Source organism: Toxorhynchites rutilus, chromosome 3 (assembly GCF_029784135.1).
Source record: "Toxorhynchites rutilus septentrionalis strain SRP chromosome 3, ASM2978413v1, whole genome shotgun sequence".
NCBI classification, from domain to species: domain Eukaryota; kingdom Metazoa; phylum Arthropoda; class Insecta; order Diptera; family Culicidae; genus Toxorhynchites; species Toxorhynchites rutilus.
In genome coordinates, this window is record NC_073746.1 from 207,434,585 (window position 1) to 207,445,772 (window position 11,188).

At 37.8% G+C, this 11,188-nt stretch overlaps 1 protein-coding gene across 1 annotated transcript; it reads right to left on the reverse strand.

Annotated features, from left to right (window-relative positions):
• Nucleotides 1-2,605: 2,605 nt before the first annotated feature.
• LOC129776512 (seipin) lies at nucleotides 2,606-6,353 on the reverse strand. The gene is made up of 4 exons (XM_055782198.1): nucleotides 5,871-6,353; nucleotides 3,438-3,583; nucleotides 3,006-3,347; nucleotides 2,606-2,949 (listed from the first exon to the last, which is right to left on the reverse strand). Exons 1-4 carry the CDS (start codon nucleotides 6,149-6,151, stop codon nucleotides 2,720-2,722), a joined length of 999 nt encoding a protein of 332 aa, XP_055638173.1. The 5' UTR covers nucleotides 6,152-6,353; the 3' UTR covers nucleotides 2,606-2,719.
• Nucleotides 6,354-11,188: the final 4,835 nt, after the last annotated feature.

Consider the following 11,188-nt stretch of genomic DNA (forward strand, 5'->3'; position numbering starts at 1 on the left):
AAAAATCATAACCAGCTTCGCTTATTCGTCAATTGCATGTAAATCATGGTCTGCCTGCGATTCATTCTCGATCGAAATAATTGCCAAGTCATTGTGTCGGTTTTAGTTCATTTTAGAACGAAGATAATTTTTAATCAATTCAAGCTAGCTGAAACGGCGTCCGCAAGATGACACTGTAACAGGAAGCGTCAGGAGATTCGTAGCGCCGTTTCGATATTAGGATAAACTGCTTCAAGAGAATATCTGGGAATAAAGTTCAAGATGCCTGCAGGCGTCGAAGAGCTCAGGTCAAGGAATAGGTCGTTCATCTACGTCTTGAACACTTCAACCTCTGATACAACATCCGAAATTTGACGCTTTAATTTATCTATGCTCATAGATGTTAGTCGTCTCCCGTTATAAATGAAAAATATAGCTTATTCACGCTGTTCCAACTGCAATATTATTTTCTCGAATGCAGAGATAAGCACCAGCCGAAAACTATCTTCACTCGTTAAGGCGGAATTCCATCTATTCAACTTGACACATGCTACACATGGTTGTTTATTAAAATCGTAAATAAAAACATAAAAATAAATATAAAAACATAAATTTGCGTCTGCAAAAAATAAGGTTCTTATTTTTCACAAGTAATTTTTTGGGGTATTTTTCGTTACTTGAGTGTTTTACTGTCATTTTCCTTTCTTTTTATCGAATCAGCGGTAAAGTTTCTCGCTTCTACTCCAGAAATATTGATGTTAAAAAATACTAATCAAGTCGGGAAAGACGGTCACTCCACCGAAGGGAAAGACGACCATGTTGTTTCGAAAACAATTTGAATATACTCTCCTTCTTTGACAGTTGCTCACTAACTACGTTCGCAAGAGCAACCAGAAATCATGGACGAACCAGCGGATGGAAGAAACGGTTACGGTATTTCCCTTCAAGTGTCCGTCTTTCTCGAATCTTTCTTATATTTTCCATGCTGGGCACATCAATTTAGCGATTTTTTTTTATCTCAGAAACAATTTATATTATTAACAGAGACATAGACTATCGATTCGTAGTGAAATAGCTATATACCTTCTGTGACATTCAAGAACAAAAATCAATTTTCACTAAATGTGTCCGGCTTTACCACCCTTCCCCTACATTCCTGGAGCGTATCTTGCGCGTCGTTCACTTCTGGATCATAATGTTGTTATTGATTATTAGTTTCATGTACGGACAGAAGCGGCTACTCATGACGAATGTTTTTTTTACTCAATTGAAAGATGAAATATAATATGGGAAAAAATTGTTATTGGAAATTCTGGGATATTGGCGCTCCAGTGGGTCATCGCCCCCTCTGGGGTGTCTGCACCATGGTTTTGAAGTCTGTGATGAGACACACTCCGCTTTACAAAAACAAAAGCGAGTACAAAAGTACCCGCAGCTTGCATCTATTATGCAATGTCGATTTCCCCAGGCTCCATGGTTTTGAAGTATGTTTTAGGGCGCCAGCTTATATACAGATTTGTATGGCATTGGCGTGCGGCTTTGATTGGAGGCACAGATATCTGAGGAGCGACACAACACCGAGGGGTTGTAACACACCCACTATAGAAATGACGTAGTTCACGTCAAAAATTAAATTTACTCCGTCCGGCTCGTTTCGTGTCACTTTTACTGGCTTCGCTCTGCCTGATTATGTCATGGTGGACAAATTGAAGGTCACCGTGTTACTTTTTGGGCGAACTCTGCAGTGCGACTAAGCAAAAGTGTCCATATTGCTGAGGAACCCCATACGAGCTCTCAGCAGGTGAAAATTGCAAGAGTCGCTGGGAGAAACAGAAGTGCTCTTTGAAGGAACGCTCAAAGTGCACTTTTGCGAAAATTTTGAAACGCGTTTCACCACCGGCCCAACAATTTCCGGAACAAGCTCGTCTGTGGCACCACAAGTGTTTCTTGTTCACTTCGAAGTTTTCTGAGACTAAAGGAATATTTACACGGATGGATCGAAAGATAAGGGAGAAGCCAATTGTGCTTACTGGAGTAAAAAGAAGAGTGAAGCGTATCGTCTACCGGATGAATGCTCGGCTTTCTCTGCCGAAGCGTTTGCGATCTGGAAGACGCTTCAAATGGTTGATCCGAGTGAACCAACGATGATCTTCACTAATTCGCAGTGGCGTCGACTGTAGAGTGCGGAGGGGGCGGACCGCCCCCGGGTGCACGATTTTAGGGGTGCAGAATGAACCTAATTTATATGAAGAAATTGTCTAAATGAGGGCGTCGGAGCATGGAATTCATCACCCGTGAACTCAACGCTCGGAGGAATTTTGGCACCGCAGGCCAACAGGCAAGTTGATAGGTTTCTGAACAATCCGGGTTACCTGGCAGTGAAGAGACAGGCGAATTGGCAGCGAAAGGAAGGAAGAAATCGCAATCTATAACATGTATTCCGATCCTGAGAAAGGATGTTAATCGATGTAATTAATGGAAAAGAATTGCTGAATATTTTTCTGTTGTTTCCGCTCGGTTCGTTTATCAGTTTTGCTTTACCTTATCACCATGAGTCAGAAAAAAATAAACCGTACGGCAGATAACTGTATAACTATGTGTTAGGTATTGTATGTCCGAGAAGAAGTGCATATCAAACTCATATATGTATAGATCTGCTTCCACCTGGCATGCGTATATTTGAGGGAGCAACATTTAATACAAAAACTAATATATAAACTGCGAAGAAAAATCCTCTGCGTTAATTCGTTAAGTCTATATCTTCTTTGAAACCCGAAATTTCATCAATTTCATAGATTTTTTTGTCGTCTCCGAGTAGTTTTTCCGGTTGTTTTGGTCCTTCTATGGCTTTTGCTCTCCCCACGATTTGCTGATATTTGCCTTTGATTTCGACTATCCATTCAGTATCGTCCCAATGATACCAGCTAAGAATACAAACTATCACGATGAAAAACAAGTTAGAAATAATTCCTGTGGGAAAAGGAACCATCAATAAATTATCTACAATGAATGCTTACGAATATTACCAATCAAAGCTGATAAAACTGGCCAATTGAACATTAGGTACCGTAATCCAGAAAAATTTGCTGTAATGTGTAACTGCGCTGAGTAGAACTGAATGTCCCGCGAGAGAATTCTTATATCCACGCTGGTAGCTGGATGTGCCTGACTGTCTTCGAAATGGGTGAAGAGCTCAACCGATACCGTTTGTTTTTCCTCTCGGTATCCCAGAATGAGGAAGGGAGTCAAAAAGATCGTCGAGAGCATTTTGAGCAGGCCCGATTTGTAGTGTATCATTGTGAGTCGACAGGACTTCATGGAGAACTCATACAAATGGTCGTGCATTGTTCCACAGACGGTGAACATACCTTGAAATTTCGATGGTTGAATGGTTGAACATAATTTCTTTAACTTAACATTTCAAAATTGAATTTAATATTCTTACAAGAAAATATTACCTGTCTTATCGTTTTGCTCCGATTCTGGCATTTCGATGTGTAGTATCACTCGATATGGTTGGCCCACCATCAGAAGCTGTTGATTTTTCGTTAGTATCACAGTATCTGTTGGATATTGCAAGCATTCCTTTTCTGAGGAACAATCCCTGAAATAATACAATTGATGTGAAATACAAGAATGTTTATACTTTATATATCAATAAATGTAAAATTAGGAAAAAATTTAATATTTCGGATGCTTATAACTCGAACATTTCTTAATAGATTGGAAAGATGTTAGCATCAATTGATAGGAAATATTTCTACGCATCTATCACAATTAATAAAATGTTATTTTTACTGAGATAAGCAATTGAATAACTGTAAAACGTCAAGGGCTATCCAAACGCCCTAACTGCCATGTTTTGATTGGCCCGATTTACGGTATCCCCAACACAGACTTCTAAACCAAGGTGCTTGAGGAAATTGGCATTACAAATACAAGCAAGTTGGAGCAACTTTTGTTCCCACCGAAGTGTGTTCCGTAACACAATCATCAAAATCAAGGAGCCTTACATTACATGGCGTTTGTTCAAATTCTTTACTTACACAGCAAATATGTTGAGTTCAATCGGGTTCCATTTTTTTCATTCAATCAATAATTTAATCAATACAAATAAATGATTACTAAGCCAACGGTAGTCGCACCCCAACCTTGCGGTTATACCATAGATATAACGCACCCACTTTTTCTAATGAAATGTTCAAGTCAATGAACATATAAAAAAGTCAACAACAACAGCCTAACATATTTATGAAGCATTGCACAATGGTCCAGGAGGTGGATTGAGGTAGAAATTAGCATCTAGAGCTCGACAGATATTTTCTAGACAAAAACTGTCTTCTACAAAGTTGTTACATATGACAGAGCGCTCATATGTCACCAAAATTGTCGATGAAATAAAAAATCTATTTTTTTTCATCTTTATAGATAGAGAAAAATATAATTTAACAATGTTGTAGTCCCATTTATTCTTAACAACTTTGCGCAACAAAGATTTTTTCTATCTATTTCTATAAAAAATCTGACTTTCTTATCTTTATAGATAGGTATTTTTTGCTCTAACTTCATAACTTCATAAGACTTTTAGAGTTTATCAAGACCCACATTTTGTGATGCAGAACTTAATCCTATCTTAATCCTACTCAAAGTTATTGATGGGTTTTCACCCAAAAGCTCTTGATTTACTTTTTTACAATTTTGTTTTACTCATGTACAAAGAATAACATAATTTTAAAAATCTCACGGACAATCAGACAATAGAGTGAAATATGCGAATTCCGCCAATATACAGTAAACATTCACTAATTGGGCGAAAAGGCCTGTTATCGACATTTGCGTTTTAACTGGTCCAAATAAAATCGAGGGGAACTTCAATGAATTGTTTGATTCGCGTTGATCATGAAATTGGTTAAACAAAAGGATTCCAATGGAAGTTTCGCGTTGAGTGTGACAACAGATATGAAATATAATTTGAGGACATTATATTCCTGTAATTAAATCAATGTTTTTGTCATGCGAAAATAATGTCAATTTTCATAACATTTCAAAAATACAAATACAATGAAATACAAATTTCTGCATTGCTCGATAATTAATCAAGCAAACGAAGCCAGATTAGGTATATGGAGGTTTTAGGGCGCAATAAATATTTTCACGGTGCTTAGACACTCCACCCCCTCTCTAAGGGGGTGCTGCCATACAAATGAAAGACAAATTTCTGCATGACTCGAAAACTAATCAAGAAAATACCAAATTTGGCATGCGAAGGTTTTAGGGGACACAAAACGTTTCTATGGCGAATAGACACTCCACCCGTCTCTCCGAGGGGGTCTGATCTTGAACGAGAATTGTGTCTGAAAATAATCTGATTTTATAATGACGAGTTTTGCTAGAAGTACTAGGAATTTTATAGTAAAAGGTAATTTGAAAGGGTAGATTAGAAAATCAATCAATGAACAGTTCTGCGATTGGACTCATGAACTTACGCTTAGTAAGAAAACGTGAATGTTTGAAGGGACGAAGTTCGCCGGGTCAGCTAGTTAACATATGAGGGGCTTAGAATGAAAGGGGTGTAAGTGATTTGATCGATTTCTCTACATCGACTATCTCTTTGGGTCATAACTTGGCTGCAAAAACATTCCCCGCTGTAGTTACCAACCTGGAAAATAAGTCAGAACCTCATCTATCGGATTCTATAGCAAACTTAAATTGGAAAGTTTTTGCAGTTGAGTTATTAACTAAATGAAAAGTTGATGAAGAGAAAACGGTCATGTCACTTACATCCCTTGCATTCTGTGCCCCTTATATAGTTTACTGTTTACGCCTAGTGTCCACCCAGTGTAGAAACATCTTGAATGAAATATTTCACTTCGATATTTTTTCGATCATACCTATAGCTGAGGTGCACATCTTGGATATGCGACACGGTTGGCATGTATGTGTAGTAGAAGTACGCGTACATGAATATCGAGGCCCACACTACCGATAGTCCGAGCAACACTAGCACTATCAATTTCAAGACTACATTTTTTGTCAACTTCGCACCAGCACTTGTTTTTCGTCGGTACTCTTCAGCGAATACTATTCCAGTAACCGCTAAGGGTTTTAGCAGATAATTTCGAATTATTTTGAAGGGATCCAATATACTTAGTATTAAGTTGCCGATCTTCATCGCTGAACACTATCGAACTCGTCGCGTTTCACCGAAAATTGTGTTTTGTTGCAATGGTGCTCCAATGGATGTCGTCACTATACAGATCTGTTTCAAACATAAACAGCTGATAATCTACGCAACATTCCACAGCGTGCAAGTTGACAACGACAACCGACGCACTTCAGTTATGTTCGAAGTCTAAAGGTAAACTGAAATTGCGATTGCACTCATACAGTTTAACATTATCGATAAGCTATACGTATCAATACGTTAGCCGACTTAACAATAGGATAATCAACAGTTGCGATATGTTAGAGAAAGATATGGAAATATACGGTTATCTTCGTTAGTTCAAAAGTTTTTACAACAACGTCAACATTCACAACATGAGGAGGATGGTACTTTCTGTTCGTGAATCATGAATAATGAAAACAATATTACTGAGCCATTCAAAGGATGTTACAAATATCTTTTTTTTTATTCGCGGACTGTAACTGAATATAATTTACACTATGTCTTTCATACTAATTTTTAAAATAGTTTTATCATACCAAATTCACGAATAAAACTAATTGCGTTAGGGGCTGTATATACCACGTGCACAAAAAAAAACACGGTCAAATTTTACAAATCTTGCAGCTTCCCAATTTTTTTTTTGCTGTGACCTTCAATCTTGGGAAAATTCCTAACAATTTGTAATCACCCAATGGAGCTGGTAGTGGAGACTAGATCCTACTAACCTGGAACCATGGATTATAAAATATATCCAGGGACATTTTTTATTCAAAACAACACTATGCTCTGGCCAAATACACAAGAGTCACTCAGAGATATGAATCAAACTTAAGTGGGTAGTACACTATGGTTAAAAAAAACCTAAAAAATTATAGGAGGTTGTGCCCAAGATACGACCGCATTTTTGACGTAGAACTACGCTGTTATTGTATATAAGTCGCTTGTTTATACCTTCGGATATTATTCTATAATGCTGTGAAACATTAGAGACAACTGCTTAATAAAAAAATCTCTGAAATGGTTTTTTCATTGTAGAATCAGTTCACGATAATTGATTGATCATTCATTCTTGTCCTCGCAAAACAATACACTAGCTGATCGTATGTCGCAATTAATTTCATGTCAATGCATTGAAAATTTACCTCGAACGCTATTCCAGTGGATTCAATAAATGAAACGAACTCTTTCTGTTAACCACAATAACCTCGAAAAGAGAAGCATTGCTTCATTGTGATCGAGATTAGCGCAATTGCAATCCTAGTTGAAGGCAGTTTTGCGACTGGCACGCGAACCCAAATAACTTATAATATTCTAGTAAGACATTCAAGATGCTTGGTATTCCCCAAATATTTTTTAGCGCACAACCTTAACGCCTGCTTCGTCATAACGTCAGCTTTCCTCTTCTTGCTCATCACACACTACGCGAAGTGTCCAATTTATGACGCGGAAAGGAAAACACGATATGAATAACGCGAAAAACGAACAGAAAAGCTAAACGACGATATCCAAGTTGGATTACCACTGGTGGGGTCCAATCTTAGATCGTAGCGCAGCGAAATCAAAGTGAACTGAGAGCTCAACAGTCCGATGCCGAATGAAAGTTTGCCTCAGCGAGATCCATTGTTTATACTCTAGGCAAGTATTCCACTTCATTCTTCTACTTTTCCTTTGTTCACAGAGACTTTAACTCCTACGATTTCCCCTTCGTTGTTCGTCGATAAGTTGCTCGTTATTTACAGCTCTGTTCGGGGCAGCACACAAATGGACAGAACAAATGTATGGGAAAATGGAAACGCCTAAAGTTTCCATGAATTTTAACCATTTACAAACCAGGGGATTCTAATGTCTAGTATATTAAACAAATCTTAGAGAATTTCCGATTCGTTTGGTATGTAAATCGCCAAAATCCGTTCGCGGCAAAAATAGTTATTAACGTTAACTTTATTTCATAAAAACGTGACCTGTTTTCTGATTTGGCACCCTTAATGAAAGACGTAGTTCTACGTCAAAAATATTTTTGGCTTACAATGTTCTCTGGGATGTATACTTTACTGTAGTTTTCCCAGCAAATCTACCCGATGCTCCGTTCCGAAGTTGCAAGCCTATTAGTTGACCTACATCTTTGCATAAGGAGCACGTGAAGAATGCGCGCAAACATACATCAGTTGCTTCGGGAACGGATATCCTCCTGGCTACCAATGCACAATGGCACAATGGAGATGCATTTGGAAATTAGCATTTAGAGCTCGACAGTTGTTCTCTAGACAAAAACTGTCTTCGACAGAGTTGTTACATACGATAGACGGCTCATTTTTATGTTATCAAAAATAGGGTGACCAAAATTGTCGATGAAATAAAACATATAACTTTGTTATCTTTATAGATAGAAGTAAACATAGTTCGACAATGTTGTATCCCCAGTTATTTGAGACATCTTTGTAGAACAAGGTTTTTTACTATCTCTTGATATAACTGATCTAGCACCTCTTTTCTAAGTTGCGTTAGGGTCACCATGTAAAAAACTGGTTTATTTCTTTAATTTTTATACTTCAAATTCTACATACAAACTATCTTCGAAAGACTTTTAGAACATACTAATACAAATATTTTGTGATGCAGAACTTGTCAATATCTCAAATTCACTCAAAGTTATTGACATTTCTTCAGAACTTGTCAATATCTCAAATTCACTCAAAGTTATTGATATTTCTTCCTAAAAAATATGCTCTTTTCATTTGTTTGTCAATCTTTCTGGGGCAAACATAAAAAATGTTCGTTGACAGAATTTGAAAGAACATATTTCATTCTATATAATATGTGATTTTCAAAACTACAAGGTCTTTCAGATTAAACGCTCTCGCAAAAAAAACGAATAACTCCTTATATTTTCTTTCGCTCCGTCGATGGTAACACTGCATTCCCCACTTCGGGACGATAATATTCGGCTACTCGTTCAGTCTGATTGGATGGTTTTTAGTGTCAAGATGTAGAATTCACAAGAACGTGTATTTTTATTGAAATCGTATTAATCGAGCAACCGAAGACTTAATGAAACTTTGTCCTCCTAGGGTAAGAATTTCAACATTTCTTGTCGTCGATTACTTCCTCTGGGGGTACGTGAAGGGCCGTCACTATGTTAATTAAGCCACAAAATTTGGAGGAACTTGAAGATGAAATAACTCGGATTTTCAACGGCATCGAAGTCGTAATGTTAGAGTTGTGCATGATGAATTTTGTTCACCTTTTAAAAAAAACGCGTTCTCGAGGGTGGTCACATCGAAAATGTCCTAAAATAAGTTTTATTTTTGTTTTTTTAAATAAAAATCGGTTCACTTTTGTAGAAGTTATGAAAATTTGTTGCGGGAGCGTTTAATCTGGAAGACCTTGTATGTTATTTTTTGTGTTTGAGTAAAAAAATCATGTATATAGGCGAAAACTCATCATTAACTTATATTGTCGAACTATGTTTACCTATATCTATAAAGCTAATAAAGTTTTTTTTTACTTCATCGACAATTTTGGTCACCCTATTTCGATAACATAAAAATGGGCGCTGTTTTGTAAAACGAAATGTAAAAACTTTGTCAAAAACAGTTTTTGTCTAGAGAATAAATGTCGAGCACAAAATGCAAATTTCCACTTAAATGCACATCCTGGACCATTGTACAATGCTATCGAACAATATCTAGGGGAGAGGGGGGCACATTTGGACCTTTTTTTTTCCATGATTTTTAATATTTTTTGTAAACTTAAAAAAAAATCCTCAATTCATCCTGGTTGTCATTTGGACATCAATGTGCCATATGAGCGTGGTAGATGTATGCGTTGGTACGATTACGAATGGTTTATTCGGATTTTTGAAAATTGCCTTTTTGTTCGAATGTGCCCCATGTGTGGGGCGGTTTCGGACAGTCCTCGGGCACTTTCGGACATGTACTTTTTGGCAAACTTGGATAGTTTCTGCTTGCGAATCTCCTTTGGAACGCTGAATTTGTCGACGTTGTTGACGTAGGTTTCGTCGTCCATTACCAGGCAATGCGGCTTCGTCAGCATTTCGGTGTACAGCTTCTGGGCTCGCGCCACCATGTTTTGCCTTTCGTCGCGGTTAGGAGCCTTCTGAACCTTGTATGTACGCAGGCCCTCCCGCTGCTTGGTCCGCTGGACGAATCAACTTGACAAATTCAGCTTATTGGCGACATCCCGGACCGAACTTCTCGGATCACGTCTAAACTGCTTAACTACGCGCTTGTGATCTTTTTCACTGACGGAGCATCCATTTTTGCCGCTCTTCACCTTCCGGTCGATGGTTAGGTTCTCGAAGTATCGTTTTAGTACTCTGCTGACCGTGGATTGGACGATTCCCAGCATCTTACCGATGTCCCGATGTGACAACTCCGGATTCTCGAAATGAGTGCACAGGATTAATTCACGACGCTCTTTTTCGTTCGACGACATTTTTCCAAATTTACGAAAAATTTACAGTGAAGCATGGCCAACGTGATCTATACACTCTTATCTGATTATAAGCGAAAGCTGAAGATATAATTCCTAAAAATTAAATTTCTACAGCGTTTTTTTCGTGATGCAATTTGATGTGACACACCCTTTAGCCCCCTTCCCCCTGTAAATATAAAAATGAATTTCTGTCTGTCTGTCTGATTCTTACGGACTCGGAAACTACTGAACCGATCAACATAAAAATTGGTATGTAGGGGTTTTTGGGGCCGGGGAAGGTTTTCGTGATAGTTTGAGACCTATGATGGCATGAAAAAAAAATGTAAACACTGTTGGTAACAGGTATGAAATATAATTTGAGGAAATTATTTTTCTGTAATTTAATCAATGTTTTTGTCATGCGAAAATAATGTCCAGAACACTTTGCACTAAAAGTTGTGTTTTGTAGTCCAAAAAGAGGCAACATGCAAACATGGTTTACAATACATCACTCCCGGTACTGTTTGGAGTTAAACACTACGCGGACGCCTTATGGAAAGTTGTAGAGGGACGAACCATAAAAGTAAACCTGCGCACCACTCTTGT